The sequence below is a fragment of the Melanotaenia boesemani genome, chromosome 5 (assembly GCF_017639745.1).
Source record: "Melanotaenia boesemani isolate fMelBoe1 chromosome 5, fMelBoe1.pri, whole genome shotgun sequence".
Classification (NCBI taxonomy): domain Eukaryota; kingdom Metazoa; phylum Chordata; class Actinopteri; order Atheriniformes; family Melanotaeniidae; genus Melanotaenia; species Melanotaenia boesemani.
In genome coordinates, this window is record NC_055686.1 from 24,722,078 (window position 1) to 24,743,799 (window position 21,722).

General features: G+C 37.6%; 2 protein-coding genes across 3 annotated transcripts in view; both read right to left on the reverse strand.

Annotated features, from left to right (window-relative positions):
- gal3st3 (galactose-3-O-sulfotransferase 3) overlaps positions 1 to 21,722 on the reverse strand; it is a 52,258-nt gene that overhangs the window by 19,493 nt on the left and 11,043 nt on the right. Inside the window, exon 1 of one of the 2 annotated variants that reach the window (XM_041986486.1) lies at positions 13,945 to 14,006. The exons of the other annotated variant lie outside the window; for it this stretch is intronic. The gene's annotated coding sequence lies outside the window, so the exon portion shown is untranslated. Of the gene's footprint in view, positions 1 to 13,944; positions 14,007 to 21,722 lie in introns of those variants that run through there. 2 annotated transcript variants of the gene reach the window in all.
- LOC121640669 lies at positions 17,410 to 21,458 on the reverse strand. The gene is made up of 6 exons (XM_041986487.1): positions 21,294 to 21,458; positions 20,178 to 20,341; positions 19,575 to 19,752; positions 19,253 to 19,458; positions 18,389 to 18,599; positions 17,410 to 17,758 (listed from the first exon to the last, which is right to left on the reverse strand). The coding sequence occupies exons 1-6, from the start codon at positions 21,406 to 21,408 to the stop codon at positions 17,640 to 17,642; spliced, it is 993 nt and encodes a 330-aa protein (XP_041842421.1). The 5' UTR covers positions 21,409 to 21,458; the 3' UTR covers positions 17,410 to 17,639.

Genomic DNA, 21,722 nt, shown 5'->3' on the forward strand with positions numbered 1-21,722 from the left:
TAATAGTTGCTGACTGAAACAAAATGTTTTGTCTTTTTAATTTATTCATGATACATAGCATTTGCAGCCTCTGAATTTGCTGGCTGAAGCTCAACACAAGCAATTGATGAATGCAGTTCTGCATCTGTATAAATTACTTCTTATTTATAGCGGCTTTGAGCCAGAGTGGATCACAGATCCTGTGCAAAGACTATTGCAAAGACTATTTCCTTTTTTATATTTGCTCTCGCCCCATAGCTTCCCTTTATCTTAACTGCAACTCCGTCGCTGTGCCCTTCAACCTTTTTTCTTTCCAGCTAAGGCAGTCTGTGCTCTGTGGTCAGCATCCCTGCAGAGCTATATAAGCACCCGCCACACATTTTGAAGATTTGGAGAAAGAGGGCATTGCATCGAGTTCATGCCTGTGCCTGAAAATGTACTGTATGTTTTATGTGCTTGTGCCTCTGGGAGTGTGTCTGGATCATTGTCTGCTGGGTAGAGTCCACATGGACCCATGGATCAAGGTTTTATCTCACCCAAAATGATGATGATAGTGGAGGTGCAAATGTGGAGGACAGAGAAAGCAAAGGCAGACTGGAAGAAAAATTACATTTGACACTAGGCAAACTGAGATCAAAACAGCCTTAAACAGTTGAGACTAAATGGGCACACAGAATCAGCACTGGGGCTTTTACAAATGCACGTATTGATGAAAGCCTTTTAGTTCATTTTTTACCAACAAGCGCCTTAAGCTAAATCCAGGGAGACAACAAGAGGGAGAGACAAAGTATCAGCGACACAATGTTCCCTTTGGCAAAGTCAAATAACAAGCACATCTTCTGTTTTCTTCTTTGCATACAAGCACCCTCAGTCTCGTCTTATAATCTTCACAGAGAGACATGATGTGCCCTGGCTAAACATTTTCCTGTTTTAACAGCAGGGACAAAGACAGATGGAGAAGAATAAATGTCAACAACAGGCAGGCACTTTGATATATGAGAATAGGCCACGTCGTTTGTCTATGATGAATGGCTTTACATTCCACTTCTCAATGCAGAAATCTACAGCAGCCTCATTTAAGGGGCCTTAGAGGTGGAAAACTAAAATTATGAATCAGATGAGCATCTAGAAAGCTGCTGCTCTGCTTCTTTGTTTGAGCAAGAAATGACTGATGTGCGATAATATTCAGCAGGAAATTCTCTTTGAAAATATCACACCCTTCACTTCCGCAGTTATTTCTGATGAAGGAACTCAATGTGCTTTTGCAATTCAGCTGTTAACTTACATAAGACAGCTTCCTCCTCTGCCAAATTAATTTGATGGTCTGAGGCAATGCCGGAGAGTAGCTTCCCTGCTGGCCAATACACGTGAGCTAAACTAACCACGATGTTATACACATCTTGCCTTTGTTCAAGTTACAAAACCACAATCCTAGTAAGTTTACAAAGATCCTGCGACACTGCTTTGTATAATCTTGGCGCCAATTATTGGGGGACCAGAGATCCGTTAAGTTTGTTCAGACTGCAGCTTATTTTGTGTTCTATGATTTATTGGGTGACAGTTTATTTAGCAGCAGTTTCCCGCTTAGACTCTCAGCTTCTAAAGATAAAAGAGAAGGTCCCCCTTCTTCAGTAATACAATGAAAAAGGTTTATGTATCAACACCAAATTCTATTAACATTACAGTATACTCTCTGACTTAACCTCTCACCAAATTCCTTTGCCAGCAATACATTAATCTAGAGAGCTTTGATTCTGCCAGCGGCTGAGCAGGAGAAACCAAAAGACCTGCTTGCATGCTGCAGTTAAGCTGAGATGCTGCCACAATAGCATACAGAATGAGCATTAAAGTCTCCTCAGAGACAACGGAGTATGTAAAAGATTGTTTAAAGAGCTCGTCGGCTTTCATCAGCTTGTTGCAAATGCTGCCAAGGTGGACAGACAGACAGGTTGGCCTGTGGAAATGAGTATGAAAATAAAACATTCAGTATGGAGACAGAATACAGAGTAGCATGAGAGACCACGAGAGAGCTTTCTGTTAGTAACAGAAATTAAATAAATATACAGTTTGGACAAAGTGTGCTTTGAGTATGTGCTGGGCAGTGTTTAACTGGAAACAATAAGCTACTGGTGACTGTAGTCAACTTTCAGCTGTCAAGGGATGATGTAAATGACTGTGTCTGTGATGCTGATGGCCACCAGCAAATTAACGCTTCCATACTGCTCAGGTCAAATTTGAACCATTTTGACATTTGACAGCAGTTAAAATACCCTAATCACAATTTTTTTTTAGCCTGAAATGTGATTATCTGGCCTAATGTCACCCAAAATACACAAAAATTAAAATATTTTAAAATTCTATATTTTTGTATGGGTGCTATAAATTTTTGTACACTGAGGCTGTTTTGGGGCAAAATTGACCCAAATGTATTGATAATGAGTTTTAGATTTACCAGTGTGGGTCAATTCAGGGAAACAGTGGTTGTAAGTAATCTCAAAACAGGGAAACAGTACAGGCCATATTTTTAGAGTTTTTTGGTTTTTTTTTTTTTTTTTTTGAGGATAGTGGTGACAGAGTTCAAGGGGGATCTAGACAGTGTCACAAGAAGTGTCTGTGTTCTCAGCACATTTGCCCAGGTTCAGAAAGAGAGAGACACCAGCTAGCCTTACAAGGGGCATCGGGGGGATCTGGAAACAGTGAAATTAGAAAACAACATAGCAATAATTATCTATGGTTTACAAAGGGAACAGAAGTCATCCAGAGGTCAAAGGGCACCTTGACAGACAGAGAATCTGCACCTGCAAACACCTGTGATGTAATGAAATAGTCTATAAGGGGGTGTCGAACTGTGGTCCTCAGGGTTTCTGTTGTTTTCCTGCTCCAATACTTCTGGCTGAAATGAACAGGTCACTGTGAAAAGGGTGATAAGAAGCTGTTGGATCCATTTGATACAGAAAATACAGGAGTGTTGGAGCAGGGAAACAACTAAAACCTCCAGGATAGTGGCCCTCAAGGACTGGAGTTTGAGATCCCTGCTATAAATGAAAAAATCTGAGTGATTTTGGGTTAGGAGGGTGGTAGTGGTATTGGGGCTCATTATATTATGAAAAGGTACATCAGGTGTTCTTTTTGTGACCGTGAAGACATAAGACATGCAATAGACCACTAGATAGTGGAGGAGGATGTATCAGAGTTGGAAGACAACATGAAAGAAAACTGAAAACACACACAACTGTCCTTTCTGGCCTTCAAAGGACTGAAAAACTGCAGAGACTAGTTCTAATGTTTTGTCTTCTAAGTGATGAATGTTGAATTAATATGGATAATAATGTGGTGGTGTTTAGCCCAACAGGTTGAATAGCCACATCATGTACAGAGGCTACAGCCCTTTGATGAAGTGTGTTACCCTACCTGGGGCCTGCTGCTGCATGTCTCACCCTCTCTGACCCACTTTCCTGTCCACAAACTGTAGAATAAAGACCACTAGAGCTAATATCTTGAAAATATTATAATTGGTTATGAAAAAGCAAAGATCATCAAAAACTTTGTTATACCTATTATGTATTCTAATACTCCCAGACGGTTTATACCATTTTTAAATCCAGTAAAATATCTTAATTATAGTGGTTTTTATGTCAAAATTGACCCTGACCATACTACCAAGGCACAAAATATAAACAGTAGAAATGCTTTTATGTAGTGCATTCTCAAAAGTTTCTTTTTTTTTGTTTTGCAGATTGTTGCACCTCTCCACCAAGTCCAAGGCAATTCAGTCAGAATGATTTAGAAGTATTAGACACAAAGCAGTCAGCTATTTGTGGCCAGTGACTGAGCAGCTTTTAGTTTCACCTTCATACAGATGCTACTGTGCCAAGTAGTGGAAATACCAAGTAGGTTTAAATAGCTAAAACTTTCCAAGTGTTTGTAAATAATAAGCTTACAGAACAGTCAAAATGTGAATTAATCAAATTAAACTTTAATACAAATCAACAGTGCCAGTCTTTCCAAGTTTAAAACAAGTGCTATTAGCTAAAGATGGGGCCAGAGGTGTTATTTTGCGGGCATGGGACACAAGCCCGTGACCTTGGGGGCAGAAGTATTTATGCATTAATGAAGTTTGAAAGCATCTTAAGACTGTAAATCTCAAGATCTCAAAAAGTGTCTGTATCATCTGCCTGCTGCCTGCACTTCCTTTTTTTTTACAACAAAGATATGCATCTGGCTCAAAGCGACCCTCACCCTATGCAATGGCAGGAAAAAAAGATAGAGTTGATAAAAGCAACACATTCCAATTAGAGGGCTGTCTTCAGCTTTTGATTTTGACCTTGTAGAGCTAACCTAAAGATTGCAAGATCTTTTCTAGAGCTTTAGGCTTTACAGAGGGCATCTGTATTGTATTTACTTGTATCTTGCTTTTTGAATTTTTAAGAAAAGATCTAAGTGTTTTCTGAGGAAAACTTGATTCTCTTTTGAAGGTCCCTGACTCATCCTTTCATAAGGGTAGTTTAATGGACTTTGAGCCTCCCAACACACAGGAAGGACCAGGTCCTTCCTCTCTTCGGAGAAGGTACGTGTTGATCCTTGCTTAAATTGAGACCACTAGTCTTCATTTTCAGTTAAATAATTGGATGGGTTTCGTAACCCTTGTGTTAGACCTCAAGTACTTAATAAGGGATTTATTTATTCAGGCACTGCTGTTTTCAGGAAAGATAGGGTTTTTTCTGTACACCCACCCATGATATTACCAATAATTTAGATCAATATTACATCACTATGACAGTGAAAAACCCTGAAAGAAATTAAGATGAACACCACCCTCTTTCATACCCAATTATGACTGGCTCAAACAGGTTTATTAGACGCCTGATTTGTTGATGATCATTTATCAAAATGATAGAGAAAAAAATCCCTGGTTAATTCTCACATCTGTGATGATAACCATATGCCAGTGTTTAAAGATAACTTTTATATAAAGAGGAAGACGCAGACACGATGTCTCATTAATTAACACAGGCAGTGTTCGAAGCCAATGTTTAAGCCATTTCAGATTCTTTTGGTGACAGCGAAAGTAGTTTGTCAGTCATTAACCGCAGCTAGTTGACCTGTGAGCTGAACTTTGATGTTACTGGAACAACATATATTCAAATTAAAAGGGTGAGCTATGATGCTGATGCCCTGCAGACAATGTTTTTCCAATGTTTTGCATTCTTACACTGACACTACTAAGTGAATATAAGGTTCAGTATTTGTATCTAAATAAACAGCTATGTGAAGATGTAAAAATAAATTCCTCAAAGTGCTTGAAATTCACTAAGTTTGATCATTAAGTATGAGCAAACTCAGATTTATTGCTTGTATGTTTTTAATGACCGATAAATCATTAACTTTTTTTTCTAAGAATGTGGATTTATTTATTGAAATTGTTCCCAACTTAACATCACCTTTGACTTCAAAACTCCATCTGGAATTACAGAAATGTTTGGCATTTGTCATAATGCTCCTCAACACTGATTTTTGCATGTCATATTCTATATGTAGCCAGTTTATAAGTCTCCATTTAAGCATTGTGGATGATGAAGCAGAACATGCCACCTCCTTCAGCCAGACACTGCTGGAAAAGATCCACAATATTGGCTCTGAGACCCAGCACTGCGTAGGATGGAGGTCAACGATATAAAAATAACCAGCACAAGGAGTGTTGTACAGTCATTTCCGACTCATTTCTGGGCCAAAGCAGAAGAGAATGAGTAAGAAAGACTCCTTCATCTAGATTCGTTGTTGTCAGTCCTGGTCTCTATATAACTGGCCACCCTGAATGGAGAGCTGCAGTTTGAATAACTGACCACAATGGAACAATAACCACACTGTTCTCACAACTTTTCCTCATTCTAAAAATGTCAACAGCAGATGGCACATTGCCTGCGGCATAACTATGGCAGAGAGTGAAGAAGGAGGCAGAGCAGAAGAAGGGAAAATTAAAAAATATTCAGGGATTTTTTTTTTTTTTTTTTTTTTTTTGGAAGGGGGGAGAATAGAGAAAAATGGCTGTTCCATCTTTTTTGCTGAGAACAATGTAATGAAAATGGCTGTTACATTTCCTCATCAGATCTGGATGTAAGAGTACATGATTAACACAACATGTATTTATTCCAGAAAGAAAGCAGGAAGAACAGAGACATTTTGCAGGCAAGTTATCACATAGATCAGACATAGAGAAAATTTAAAGAGCTAAGAAAATTTTAAAGGTACAGTATGTAAGGTTAACAGAAAACTAATGGTAAAAAGGGGCTTTCCAACTGTAGGAACTTTTTGAAGTTCCTATAACCTTTACAGGAACTAGGCCATTTTTTTCATGCATTCGAACAGATAGGAATTAAGGGTAACGGCCCTCAGTTCCTAAAACCATTTTAGCTCCTACTCCGAGGCAGGGTCTTTACAGGGTTCCATTGGAGCCCACATGACCTAGGTGTTTGGTGACTGGTAGCTACACCCCTTGCCAGATTTCTGCTTGTGTCCCCGCCATTTAAAAAAAAAACACTGTTGCAGCTACGGACAACGACAACAAAAGAGCATGAGATAAATGGACCGACAAGGAGGTCAAAGCTCTTCTGACCATCTAAGCCACAGAGGATATTCCGAGAGGTTTTAAAGGTTTGCAGCTGAACATAAAAATATTTGCGACTATCAGTTCTCAGTTAGAGAACTGATAGAATACCTACTGACATGTTTACTTATACAACACGCATACAATCGGCGCATGTTCAACATGTTACATGTCGTCTCCTTCGTCTGCGGTGCTCTCCATTCTTCCTCCATGAAACAAAGAAGTATCGCCTGCAGCTGGATTCTTCATCTCCTGACTCCCTCTGTGTGATCTTCCAGCCTCGACGTTAGACGTCTGATTTAATCGTCCACCATTAATGTTCCCGTCATGCAGAGCAGGAACACAGTGATCTCTTCGCTATATATATTAGCTTCTTGGTGGTGTTGCTTTTTTCTGTCTTTATTTTTCTTTTGTTGTTCTGTGGCGCTAAAGTAACACGTCACTGTCGCAGATGGTCGCGTCACATCGACCCCCCTAACTCATGTGCGAATGCAAAATGAAACAGTTCCCCTGAGCAAGAGCCGTTCATAGAACTAAATTCGAGGCAGACAGCTCTTAGAACGTCTTTGTCCAAATGCCCCTAATGACTTTAAATGCCAAGCACAGCTGTAAATGGACGGTGGCTGTCAATGGCCAAAATTTTCCAGACAAACATGTTTTCATTGGTGCAGCAATGACAGGTAACTACTTAAAAATTGTGTACATATGTACTGTCTTGAAATTGTTACAGTTGCTTTTGTAAAGTAATTAGATACCAATAGAAACAGTTTTTAAAGATGCATTACATTTTTCTGTTATTGACCTTTGATTTTGTTACACACTGCACCATTAATGAAATTTGCAGGTATTTTTAGTGTAAAGCCAGTAGGATAGCATGTTTCCTCTGTGTCAAGACTTCCCATGTTTCTGCCTCAGTCATCAAAATATTTTGGATTTATGCTTTCTAACGCCCTATAACAGCGATGCCTTTGTTTTAGTTAATGTCTTCACTTTCTTGGGTTCTCCATTAGTTAGTAACACCAACTTTTAATCTTGAAGGATTTAACTTTCTAATAATCTTCTGAGTGTATTTAAATAATAATCTCTTGACATAAAGATAATGGATTTAGTTATAGAGCTGTAAGCTGTGGACACATTTTCATTTAAAACTAAATTAATAAGGAGAGTTAATTTACTTAAAGAAGGTAATCTGTCACATTTGAAGAAAAGATAGCAGTCAAAAGTTTTAATACCACTGATCTGACACCAAGAGTAGCACGAAATGAACCATAAATGACTATTTGTCAAGATACTTATTAATGGCAGAAAAATAGGATACAAATGGTAGAAAAATGTCATTTGTTTAGTTCATCCAACTTGCATATATAGTGTAACAATTATACTGACATATATCACGATTATTTAATGATTATGACAGATCTGATTTGCTTTGTTTTTTTTTCTCATATTGACACAACATTCATGTTTTTTGCAAGAATCTGAATGTTGTCGTTTCCTTAAGCCACCTTAAAAATGTTAAAATGAGGAATTGCTTAATGTGTGTAATGTCTGCTTTGTCGTACACTGCAACATTACAGTCATGTTACCCCAGGACGAGTAACATGGGGGGGGGGGTCGTGGACCACCCTTAAAATCTGACCCCGCCCCCTTTCAGATTTTTCTTAAATCTAGCAAAAGGTCATTATTTCTTATGCATTTGTTTAATAAACATTCCTTTAGCTTAATTAGCTAATTATAGCTCATTTTGTTTTTACAAATTGTTGCTGTTGGGCAAAAACACAATACCAAGTTTGATGACAGTATGTCCAGTTATTACAAAACCATACAGCTGTTTTCATTTTTTGAAAAATGACAGTTTTGGAGATAGGAGGTCACAGTATTAGTGTATGTGCTAGAATAATACATAATGAAAAAAAAGGAGCCAGAACCATTTCTGAATATTTCCAATAAGTTGGCAGTGAAAGTTAAAAGAAAACAAAAAACATTCATGAATTAATTTTACTGTATGGAAAGAGATAATAAGTTACTAACGGCTTTGAACATATTTAAGAAGCTGGTAGCACAGTTTATGGACCTTCTTGGCTTTAACTATCTTTTATAATTCTTGTCCTAAGTTATATAATACAGGATGGATAAGAAGCGTTATCTGTTAGCTATCTAACCACTGGGCCAGACTGCAGTACTATTATACATGGTAGCGATGCAGACAGAGACTTGCAGAGGGGAAAAGGAACATCGGGAGGACAGCAACTGCGTGAGACAGCACAGGTGAGGTGCCAGCTACAGCCCTTCCACCACTGTGGGAAGCCGTGTAGGAATGTAATCTGATTTTGCACGCTACTCAAGCATATCAAGCCCACACTGCTGTCAGAAAAGCATGTTTTGCTTCTGACAGGAAGAATGCATGCACAAACAACTAAGTTTATGTGTAGGTTGCAACTATTTTCCCAAACAAATTTTGGTTAATGCACCATGTGTCTGTGTGTGAGACTAGACACTGAATAGCTGGGTTGTGTTTGCTTTTGCTCATTTTCATATTGTGTGTATTTTTATATATATGTGATTTGCATAATAACACAAATCCCCCTAATATTTAGTACACACACCTACACACACACACCAACACCCCTGCACACAGACACATACACACACATATTGCGGTTGTGTTTGTTGCTGTTCAGGGTTTTCACAGTTTTTCTTCTTACAGGTGCTCCTGATGATTGTCTGTTATGTTTTCTAAGAAGCCTTTAGGGTGTTTACTGTGTCTTCACAGGTGTAGCAGTTAGTTTAGTTTCTTTGTTTAGCTTTGATTGCAGTTGTTGTGCTTTGTTTTCTTTTTGTTTTGTTCTTCCTTTCTCTATCTTTTCTCTTCTATCCACCTTTTTCCTTCTGCTGCTTCTCCAGTCCGGTCCAGCAGTTATAATCAAAAACATATTTTAAAACAATAACAAACATTTAAGATTTAAGGGGAGCCCCATATCCAAAAGGCTCCTCTTGGCAGAATAAATCTGTTCTGCACAATACGGCAGCCAAACCATCATTCTATTGTCATGATGCTGGACAGGTCAGAAATAAATACATACATACATACATAAATCAATACATATACACACACACACACACACACATATATATATATATATGTGTGTGTGTGTGTGTTTTCACATTTATTTATTTTAAATTATTTGACAGGGACATTGCATAGCCACAAAATTTTGTAGCTTATGTCATGCAAACAGAGCTTTTAGCCAGAGCTAATTCTCAACTCCTGTCCCTGGTTGGGTCTTTCTACACTACATTAAAATACACTGGTACATTACAAAACCTATATAAAACTAACCTATAAACACAAAATCTATTCTATTCTATTCTATTCTATTCTATTCTATTCTATTCTACAGTCATTTAGCAGACGCTTTTATCCAAAGCGACTTACATTTGAGAGTAAGAACAACACAAGCATGAATTCAAACAAGATGGGACGTCATAATTAAGTGATAGTCAGACCGCTTTGAGTCCAGTTGGACCCAGGTGCTGTCATGTAGTGCTAGAGGCAGTGCATATAATTTTTTTTTTTTTTTTTTTTTTTTTTTTTAGTTTTTGTAAGTCATTTTGTTTAAATACAAACATCATGATTTCATCACACAATATCATCTTGGGCATAAGTGCACACAGCTTCTTCAGTACTTGGTTGAGCCAAAGAGCTGGACAAATCTTTCTAACTCATTCTGTTGAGTAGAAGAGTTAAGCGAAGTGTGGAAATGCTCCTTAAACAACTGAGTCTTTAGCTTGCTCTTAAAAGTGGATAAGGACTCTGCGGATCGGACGGAGTCTAGCTATTCATTTTGCTCCACGTTGTGGTGGGAGCACTAGGCGTTTTTCGCTGGCAGAGCGTAGCTGTCGAGAGGGAGTGTAGCTCTGGATTAAGGAGTGAAGGTAGACAGGAGCCGTTTGGGTTATTGTTTTGGAAGATAGAAACAGAGCTTTGAATTTGATGCATGCTGCAACTGGAAGCCAGTGAAGAGCAATTAGCAGCGGAGTGACATGAGCTCTTTTGGGCTGGTTGAAGACCAGACGTGCTGCTGCGTTCTGGATCATCTGCTGAGGTTTAACTGAGGATACAGGCAGGCCAGCCAGTAAGGAGTTCTAGATAAATCTAGAATCTAGATCTAGATAAAATCTACATAAGAATCATAATCTAATTTCTCAAGGTTTCAATTAAATTTATTAATTGAAAACACTTTATTTTCCATTAGCAAAGATGACTTGTCGCTCAGCTCCTTCAGGTACGGGTAACGTTTCAGTATTATTATGCAAGCACCAGGATGTGAGCTGCTGCTAAAGTTATCTGACCCTTTCAGAAACTATATTTCAATCACTATGGAGCAGCACTTTGGAATACTTCGGATTCTACAACATTCCAGGGAAGAGAGCGCAGGGTATGACTTATTCAAAGCTTTCGGAAGATTTGATAGGAGCTTTTTTACTCATCATTGTCTAGCCATTTAGGCTCCATTTTCATTTAAGCATAAAAAGGAAACTAACTCAAGGGATGAACCAGTGTTGTATAGAGACATTATAAACTTTCTTTTGGCATTTTGTTCCCAGCAGCCTGTTGTTGAAACTGAACAAGAGAAGGGCATAATTAGCTACAGGCTAAAAATAAGTAAATGCATTTACAGCAGATAAACAGCACCTGAATGTGGTATCCTTGAGAAAATAGGAGGGGAATCCAGCTAAAAATCTGACCCTGGACCTGAGAAATGCATATGTCCCTTCAGCTGATCCATCAACTGTTTACTGAGACCTCATCAGAAACGGTTTCCATGGAAGGGTGGCTGTCACAAGGCCATTCTTAATCCTTTACAGGCAAGGAACCATATTTGGATGGAATTCAGTTAAATTGTCTGTACACCTAAATTATCAAGTATTTCAATGCATGCAAGATAAAGACTTACAGAAGAGAAACAGTGAGAAAAGACTGAGGTATGCTGAATGGCACAAGAACTGAACTCAAAATTAAGTGTAAGCAGGTCTGAGGGAGTAATGAATCCTCCTGAAAGCTAGACCACAACACCACTAAAGCAGTGTGGGATCATCTTAACAGAGATCATAACAAAACGCCACCAACATCCAAAGATAAGCTTTGAAATGTCCTTCAAGACTGGAGAACTATTCCTGAAGACTAGTTAAAAAAAACTATAAGAAAACTTGTCTAAGAATAAAAACTTTTCATGCTCACTTTTGAACTTGCTTAACCTGCACAAACTCCGTTTAACCTTATATACTATTTTTCCATTTATGGTTGCACTTTACTTCCTCTTATTTGCTTTCACCAGGTAGCTCAAGACTTAATACCTCAAAGATCATTTTCAAGATATCTCAGCATAAAAGTGCATGCTTTTGTAAGGAAAAGAGCTCTGTAATTATGAGTAATAGATTTTAGCATAACTATAATGTTTTTGCACCTTGCTTGGACCTGAAAATTTTCTTTCAGGACATTTGCATCATGCCGTGAAGTAGAATAATGTGTGTTGTGTGTGTGGGCAGTGAGTCTGAATAAGGGTTGAACAAGGGTCTTTACACTGGCTGTCTGTCCGCCAGAAAATAGACTTTGAAGTTCTGCTGCTGGTCTATTAAGCTCCATCTGGTTTTGAACCAAAATACATCAGTGACCTCTTGACCCAGTATGAACCTACCTGACCCCTCAGGTCATCTGGATCCAGTTTCTTTTCAGTTCCCAGAGTCAGAACTAGACATGGAGAAGCTGCATTCAGCTTCTATGCTCCACATGTCTGGAACAAACTCCTAGAAAGATCAGCTGGTTAAAGACCCACCTGTTCTCTGCTGCATTTCTCTAGTTTTTATTTAGAAGTCTAAATCTGCATCTGTTTCTTAAAAGCTTGAATTTTTAAACTTGATCATGTTTTAATAGTTTTTTTATCCAATGTTCTTTCTTTTAACTTTTTCTCTTTTTTTACCCTGTTGTTGAATTGTGCTATACAAATAGACCTGCCTTGCCTTGATGTAGCGACACTGCAAGAGAGTCTTTAACACAGCTGAGCACAGACAAGTCCTCCCGGTAGTGTTTGAAACATTCGGGAGGAAATCCCTTACAGGAGCATATAGACATATTTTGGGATGAGAACGATGTGGTGCTCTTAACTATCACGTTAAGTAAAAACTAAAATTGAGGTAAACGTTTTCATTGGCTAAAGTTAATCAAAGCTTGGTTATTAATTAATTTACAAGCATTTTTTAAAAAAATAAACTTTTAAAATTAAAAATAAAACTTCACTTTTCCCTACTGTCCATCTATTTTCACTTACCTCTAGTAGGTTATTGAATAAGGTAATACGATCCAAGAAAAAAAATATCTTTTTCTAATAATACTGTCCAGGCAGTAGAAATGCCCTTATAAAACCAGAGAATAATGGGGAACATCTTCATCATATAAATAATTGTGATGCTCTGTGTTCCTCTTTCCAGTGAAGCCTTTCACTAAACTAGCACTGAAAAGTGAAATTTGTTTAGAGCTGATTCTATAGTGTTATATACCCTGTGCTGATAGCAAACACAGTATACTCTGGAAGACTTTGTTTGAGGTGACTTTCTATGTGGACGTCCTCCTACTGGGACACTGCATCACTTAGAGAACAATTACTGGATGTAAACACAGCACCAAACTTTCCCAATTAAAACTCTTATCTTAACAGGGATACACCCACAATCTCTCCCTACTTCCCCCATGTTTTTCAGAGCCAGAAATACCAAGCCAACAAAACCAAAAGCGGAGGATTAGAGAAATTTCAAAACTGCAAATATCACCTTTGATTCCTGCCTGTAAGAGGTTTAATTTAATTCTATCCAAGACAATAACATAATTAGTAGTACAGTTCAATCAGGCTAGTCACATTTAAAATGTTTGGTTGAGAACACAACCGGAGACTTGTATCAAAGAACCGATCTTAACATTTCCTGGAGATATGTTTCCAGTACGGTAATTATGATTGGAGAGTTCCTCCTCTGGATTCTTTGATCATATCACATTGGTCCTCCTCACAAGCTTGTTTCAGCATTGTTTATAGCTTTACTGACCACTTCCAAATATTTGCATGCATCAGTCTGCTAACGAAACACATATGAGGTGTAGGAAAGCTGCAGAAAAGCTACCAAACGGTCATTAGGGTGAAGCTGCTCTTTGCCAGATCAACATTAAATTAAATTAAGGAATAACAACATAATGTCAGGATTGTATTTTACTATTATTTTGTCATGTTCTGTTTTTGATACATGTGGTTCAGAGATCCTACTGGGCATGGTGGTGCTAATTGGAGGTGGTAATGGGAGATGCCACTCACCTGCTGCTGTTTGACTTTCCCAGCCTACATAAGAGCCAGTTTGCAGTCCACTCGTCGCCAGATCGTTGCCTTACCCTAGTGGTACAACACCGGTCATTAAGAGAGTCGTTTGAGTTTTAGTACAGTTTGAGTACAGTCTTACGTGTAACTTTTGTCCTGCCTACCTACCTTTGCAGAAGAGTGCCACCTTCCCAGTCTGAAGATCCCACCACAAGCTGTCATTCTGGCCTGCTGCCCTGCCACCACCCCTGCCTCAGTTGCTTCCCAAGGACTCTGGACTCACTTTAAATAAACCTGGTACCGCTTTACAGAATCTGCTGTCTGCTCCTTCCTGGTTCCTTCCTGGTTCCTGCCTGGTTCCTGCCTGTCTTCCCGCAAACCTTAAAACATAATGCTTTCCTCATTATTTTGGATGCTGACATGCATCATGATCATGTGAGATGCTGACCATGATGCATATCACATGCCTCGTCTGCAAAAATAAACGCAGATACACATAGATGGGCCACAGTTTGTCATGCAATATTAACAGGGATGGCACACTCTCTTCACTTGAATGTTTTTGTAATTTTTTTTGTCTCTTCACAAATACAATTTAACACCTGATTTATGCCTATAATCTTAGGCAAAAACAAAAAACTTCCATTTTCTCTAGAGTTTTTTTGGTTTAGGTTATTTTTTTAATTTGTTTCCATATATAATGGCATGGAATATCTGTTCAAGATGAGGCACAAAACATACAAAATCTTTTCACTACTTATCAAAATGTGATTTTAAACAGGATTAGTGCATCAGGAATTTATAATTTCGTGTTTCAATTTTTCTGCTATTCCATTATAAAAAAAGCACAATAACCAATTTCATAATTTGATAGAAACAAAAATATAAACATTGTTAAAAAGATTAAATATTATCTGTTATTGGATTTAAATCTACTTTGCTTTTTGTTAATCCCTGTCAGATTATTCATGCTATTCAGTAAAAGCACATATAGACATCTACGCACACTCCAGAAATCTGAGCCACAGATCGTTTCTAAAAGTTAAGACTGAGTTCTGCTGGGTTACAGTTAGTCCAACAGCTGACAGAAACAGCCCGACTGCTGTTGGCATTAATGAATGAATAATGCATTTTTGTGTCATGCGCACAGCTGAGCCATGTAGGACTTTACTCACATAATCTTCCTGACCCGACCGTTTTTAATCCAGGGTTTGCTTGAATCTGGCTATCGGACATCTACAAGCAAATGAAAATGTTCGCACCAAGGGCAGCTCCCTGGAGTGGGGCCAAAACCCAACAAAACCCCCTGTCCATCTGCCTTCATCTGACACCAGCAGCTGAAGACAAAGCTACACTTAAAGCTAAAACAGTATAAGCATTTTTCTTTCAACTACAGATAAAGAGCACTTGAAATCAATTTGTAATGACCTGAAAATATCTTTAAAAATATGTGATGCACCCATATCTTTTATGCTTTCAGGGAAATCGGTCTGATCCAATGATATGTCACAGCTTGATAAATGGCACCTTTATCAACTCTGATGTGACAGAAAATTGGTCTAGTCCGAAACCACAATACGGAGAAAATGCACTTCTGCGTTTCGAGATGCAATAATTGCAATTTGCTTGCCTCGTTTCAATTTACCTCCTTATGCTTTCTGTTGAGAAAAAAAGAATAATATTTATATATATTAGGACTGTCAAATGATTAAAATTTTTAATCAGATTAATCAAAGCTTACAAATTAATCATGATTAATCATCATTCGCGAGTTTTTATATGCCTGAAATCTCTCCCTTTTTACTGTAATATATCAACAGAACGAGCCAATGCTACAAATATTTACTGAGCTTCCCTTGGGGGGAAAAAAAAAGGTGTCATTTGTGCCGTCATTTTCCTGCTCAGTGTTTCTGCCTGGCCCCCCCATCAGAACTTTTCTAGATCTGCCCCTGCACAGCTGAAGTATAAACCTGTTCTACCACCAGCCAGCTACTGTGTTAGAGAAGGTCCTGCCAAAAACAATACTTTGGGGCAAATATGTGACGGTGTGAACCATGAACCGCTAGTTTCCGCCTTCTCAGCCGACAGCCGTGCTGCACAAACCAAAACCCAGCTGGGCTGTCACAAGTTTTAAAAAGAATGAGGGAAAAGTGCTGGTGTGGAACCCTGTCGCCAGGAAAAGAGTGTGTGTTAAAACACCCCCATTCTCCACAGAGGCGACGTCCATGGGTTGCACCATTAATGTTGTGTCTATTCTCAAGTCCATCCATAGAACCACCTGACTGATCTCTTCCATCGTGCATCTCCACGTCCCGGTGTCATAACAGAGAAATGACGGATGTATGGGCTTGTATGGGGCTTAATTGTATTAAAATATTAACGCAATTAATTACATAAATTAATTAACGCTGTTAACACATAATTTTTGACAGCCCTAAGATATATATATATATATATATATATAGAGAGAGAGAGAGAGAGAGAGAGAGAGAGAGAGAGAGAGAGAGAGAGAGAGAATATTGGCAAGTTCAGATTCTCTGTAATCAACGGCAAATAAAACTCATCAGCTGGTGGAAAAAAAGGATGTATGTGTGCCAGTACAAACTGAACAGGGTCAAGCCAGGTTCATTAAAGCTTTAATCCCGCTTCCCCATATGGAAAAGAAATATAAAAAACTCATAAAAAATTTATGTCACATGTAGTTGGCTTCATGTATTGTGGATCATATAAGTCTTATATGATTTATTCCTGAAAGTGGCCACTTTTGCATTTCTTTCATACATAATAATAAAAAGGATCACATAAGGATCATGTGCAAACTATGTATGTGGTATATAAGGAACATATATGTCAAAGTATAAATTTCATAGTTGTTCCATATAATTTCTGCAATTTTTTAATATATGTCTGTCATAAAGACATATGCTTTACATATATCAACAAATGTTTTTAAATATAGTTTTTTTGTATAAATTGTAAATGTAGTTTGCAGGGCCATTATCCCTTTTTATATGCTTTTTATAGGTATATTATATGTCATCTAATAAAAATGTATAGGAATATGTACCATTACATATGCTTTTTATCTGCAGGTGAAGGCAAAACAATATAATGGTAAACTATGTTTTTTATATTTGTCCTGTAAGAATTCCTAAATCTCAGATTATAAAAAACATGCATTTAATTAATCATTTTTATACAGGCCCAAGTTAATATCTTAAACAAATTAATGAACGTGACAAAACTTCCATTTGTCCCTGTACTACTAAAACTGGATCAATGTGAGTTATAAACTAACAATGCACAGACTGTCTGGTCAGCTAACAGAACAATTACTGTCTAACATGACATTTACAGGGCTGCAGTTTATAAATGCTGTCTTTCCAAATCTGTAATACTGATAAAAAGACATGAATACTGGGCAAATTTTAAATTTAATTAATTTTTATTTAGAATGAACTAATATTAACATGAAACACTGATATTAGATCAAAATATTTAACCTTACCCCAGCTCTTTTAGTAAAAGAGCAATCTAAACATGGATAGTTTTTTCTGCTTAGGTTTGAACTTAGGCAAAAACAGGGTGGGATAAAACCTACCCACTTACAACAGTTCCTCTAGAGTAGAATAAACCTGGCATGACATATCATAACAATAATACAATATGTGCCACACAAGACATTAAAGCTCAGTTTAAGGGGACTCTGTAACAGAAACATTTTTACTTTTGGCTCGGAGCTCTGTGATCTTGGCATTGATTGTGGTACCAATGCTGGAGGGTTGGGTCCCAGGCCACCTCTCAAGAGTTGCACCTATATATGTACAAAAATAAGGTGGGGGATCAGAGTATAAGTATTCTAAATATAACAATAATAGTGCAACCTTTGATGAAGAAATGACTGTATCAAACGCAAAAATATACTTCATACTACAATATACATATTACCCTAAATTTGTTCATTTGCTGCTGAACAAACAAAATACATCCCAGAAGTACTGAAACAACAAAGAAATCTGTAGCCAATGATAGCATATTATGAGAAGACCAATAATATACCAGGACATAATACAGTATATAATAAAAAGATTAGACAGTACTCCAATTTTATTGTTTTTCTTTTGCTTCTGATAATTGTTAAGCCCAACTTTGGTTGTTTTTTAAATGTACTATAAAATTAAATTTTATTTGATCTCTAAATTAGGTTCCTGCATTTGGCAGAGGCATTTTTTCACTAACAATAATACAATGTAGAAACATCAAGTAGATATGTTCGCCATACATTTTTCAGAGAATTCAACACAAGTTAACACTAAAGTCTGGCACCATGAGATACTGGTATAATATATGAGAAATTTTTTATTTGTCTTTTGTCTGTAATCAGTAAATACAAAAAAGTATGGACTATTGCCTAAACACATGCCATATTAGGTTAAAAACTTACTGTAGATGGCATCCAGTTTATTCTTATCCAGAGGTAAACGTGCATCTCCTCTGCCTCGTTTTCCCCCCCGAAGATTGCTCACAAGCAGTATCTTCGTAGGGAAGACTGCTGTGAGCAGATGCCTCACAAATACTGTAGCTGAACTTGCATTACAAGCATAGGCCCATGCCAATTTCTCTATCATGACTCCAGTCCCAGGATGGATCTCCACCTGTTCAAAGACATGGTAAACATTTAGGATACTGATATGTACAATTTGATCAGCATCAGAGACATAAAGCAACACTAAATAACTTTAACAAACCTAAAACTCAGTTTCTGACTAATTTTTGACAGCACAGTGACATTTATGTATATTCCTGAAGCCAATGTTGCCCTGAAGCAACATCCTGGTGCATTGCTTGTGACCTGTGCTAAAATGTGACATCACTATCTCGCACTGCACAAGCTGATATCAACACAGTTTTGAACACACACCATGGATAATTCAGCTAAGACACCCAAGAGGACATTGTCAGAAAAAGAAGGGGAAAAAGATAATACAAGTCAACATCAAACTGACATATCCTGGCTGGATTGATCTCAGAAAAGAGACAGGATGAAGATGATGCTGGATAAGCAAACCTTTGGGGGGTTCTAATAACATCTGTCAAAGTTCAGTAGTTGGGCTTCAGTGCATAGAAACAAATTAGATCTGCCACATTAATAAATACAGAACCAGTCAAAAGTTTAGACACATTTTCTCATTAAATCAAATGGGAAAATGTGTCCAAACCTTTGACTGGTACTGTATTAGAATTTGTCCTGATAAACAGTAAATCCAATGTATGCAGTTTATTTATTTATTCTTTAAAAATTATTTACCTTGGACGACTGGGACTCCTTTGATGATGCAATGACAGACTCTGATGTGGAGAAGGATGGAGTAGCTTTGGGAAAGGGCAGGAGTGAATCATCAGATGATGAACCTGGCCTGGACTGCGGAGAACTTTGGCAGAGCTGCAAACTGGATCTCTTAGGTTCAGCCAAATGAATCACATTTTTCATCGTCTTCATGAGTTCTGGCACATCTATACAGGGTAAATCAGAAATGAAAAATTGTTACCCTAATTGTTTAAACACAGGCAAAGGTGACTTTTTAAAGTGTATTGGCTGTTTAATTGTTAAGAGTGGTAGCAAGTGCTACCTTGGACAAGCAGATCCCTCAGTTTAGCATTCTCTTCTTTCAGGTCTTGGATCTCTCGCTTTAGATCAACTACTGTCTTTCTTGGACTTTTATCACACTGAGGGACTGAAGGTGGTGAATGACTGTACATGGCAAGAAATTTCTCTGCAGGGTCTTTCCCTGTGTGAGCCTTTGATTTCTGGACATATGGAAAGAGAGGGAGAAATAAGAAAAACCAATATGAAAAACAAAGACAAAGCTGTAAGTGGAGTTTAGAATCTAAAGTGTAAAGCTTTGCCCCAAAGTGTAGTCTAGTTTGAAGAGCTGATTTGTCAGCCACATACAATAAAGAGGTGCAACTAAGCCTGTTCCTGATGTTAGACTTCCTTGAATGCAGTAAAAAAAATTAATTAAAAAAATAAAAAAAATAAATAAAAATCAGTTTATTTTTCTGCAAACTTTGTTGGCTGGATCCTTTGAGGGCTTCAGCCAATGCTTTGGGACACAGCTAGTATAAACAATCTTCATGTATTTTCTTCAATTCTAAAAAGTAAAAGCTATAATACAGTAGTGTCAACCACTTAAACATGATAACAACAGAAAAACATGGTAAACCAATGTCACCTTGACTCGCAACGGTTGCGACAGAATCTGAGTCTCATTTGGATCTGAGTCATCCGACTCATCCTGACTGTTTTTAGAGTAGACTGATTCCCTCTTGGTCAGATCTGATAGTTCATTTTCCTTCAGCAGTGCATTAAGTTTACAAGCTGCCTCAAAACGAGTAGCTAGAGAAAAAAGAGGAATACAAACAAAGAGACATAATTACAATCTTACAATTACATAAAAATTACATCATAACAATAACAATGTTTTTTAAAAAGAGGCTTAAGGTCTACCTTTTTAGCTTAGCTTCAAACTAAATTTTATTTGATCTTAATTTATTTTACATAATTTTATTTCACGTTACTTTATTCTTATTTTACTCAACTGTACTACTTCTTATTTATTTATTCATTTACTTATTCACTCATTAATTCTTAGCTGTTATTGTTTCTTAAGGCTGTTTAATTTTAATTTTAACTCCAGTATTTTCCTCTTGAGGATCCTCCACGCCGGGGGTTTTGCCTGCTCAGTCTGGGGGCTGCTGTCGTGGTGATTACACTTATCGGGGTGGCTTGGGCCCTGCACTGTGGCCTTTTGGCTGTGGTGTGGGCCCCGGTCTGTCCAGATGGGGGTGGTCGCCGCTGTTAGACACAGGTGGACTGGCCCCTGGTGTGGATGGATCCCCATGACACTGATATTGTTTCCTCACAGCAACATCAGGCCAGATGCTCATCACTTTTAGTATTTTATAATAACATTCAGTTCGAGACAGCTGTGTGAAATATTTTGGTGAGTGTTTCTATTATTATGTATTTTCACTTTGTTTTGTTTTTAATATGCATACATGTTTTTAACCATGTAAAACACTTTGTGTTGCCTGTGGCAGGAAAGTTGCTTTATAAATAAAGTGTGATTTGATTTTTCTATAGCAGTCGCTTATTTATGATAAAAAAAATGGTGGGAAAACTGTTTCAACATTTCAAATTAAGCAATAATCATGTAATAAAGTCTTCAACCACCTGGCAAGGCAAGTAAGCACATGAGTTTAAACAGGCTAAATTAAACTTATTCTTAAAGAACTATTTTCAAGTAAAGAGAGCACAATTGTCAATTAAAACCATAGTAACAACTTACCGCAGACAAAAACAACAGTGCCCCTGTAATGAGGCCACCCTCCTCTTTGTCTCTTCCCATGGCGCCATTCGATAACGGCTGAATAGGTGGAAATGGGATTGCCATGCTGGTCCATCTTGAAGTCATCATAACCCCTTATATTATCTGTTTTAACTTCACTTAACTTTCCAGAATCCTCGCCTTCACTCCACCGCACCACTGCAAATTTCCTCTCCTTGTGTTCTGAAGAGAGTGAGAAATTTTTTTTGAAAAAAAAAAAAAGAAAACTTTACTGATATATGACACCTGTCGTGCTATTTATGCTAATCATTGCTTTTCTCACACAAATCTATTCTATTTTACATGCAGGACATTAGAAAAAATTCCAGCTAGTGCAACTTTATTTGCGTAATTCTGTCAAGTGAGAATTTTCTGATTTTATTTATTTAT

Bases quoted from the DNA above. Each gene is read 5' to 3' on its own strand.
- LOC121640669 (XM_041986487.1), bottom strand. From the start codon at position 21,408: ATGGACCAGCATGGCAATCCCATTTCCACCTATTCAGCCGTTATCGAA. The intron at 20,342-21,293 runs GTAAGTTGTTAC...TTTTTTCTCTAG, and splicing joins CACTGTTGTTTTTGTCTGCG to CTACTCGTTTTGAGGCAGCT. The intron at 18,600-19,252 runs GTAAATAATTTT...GTCTTTGAACAG, and splicing joins AGGAGTCCCAGTCGTCCAAG to GTGGAGATCCATCCTGGGAC.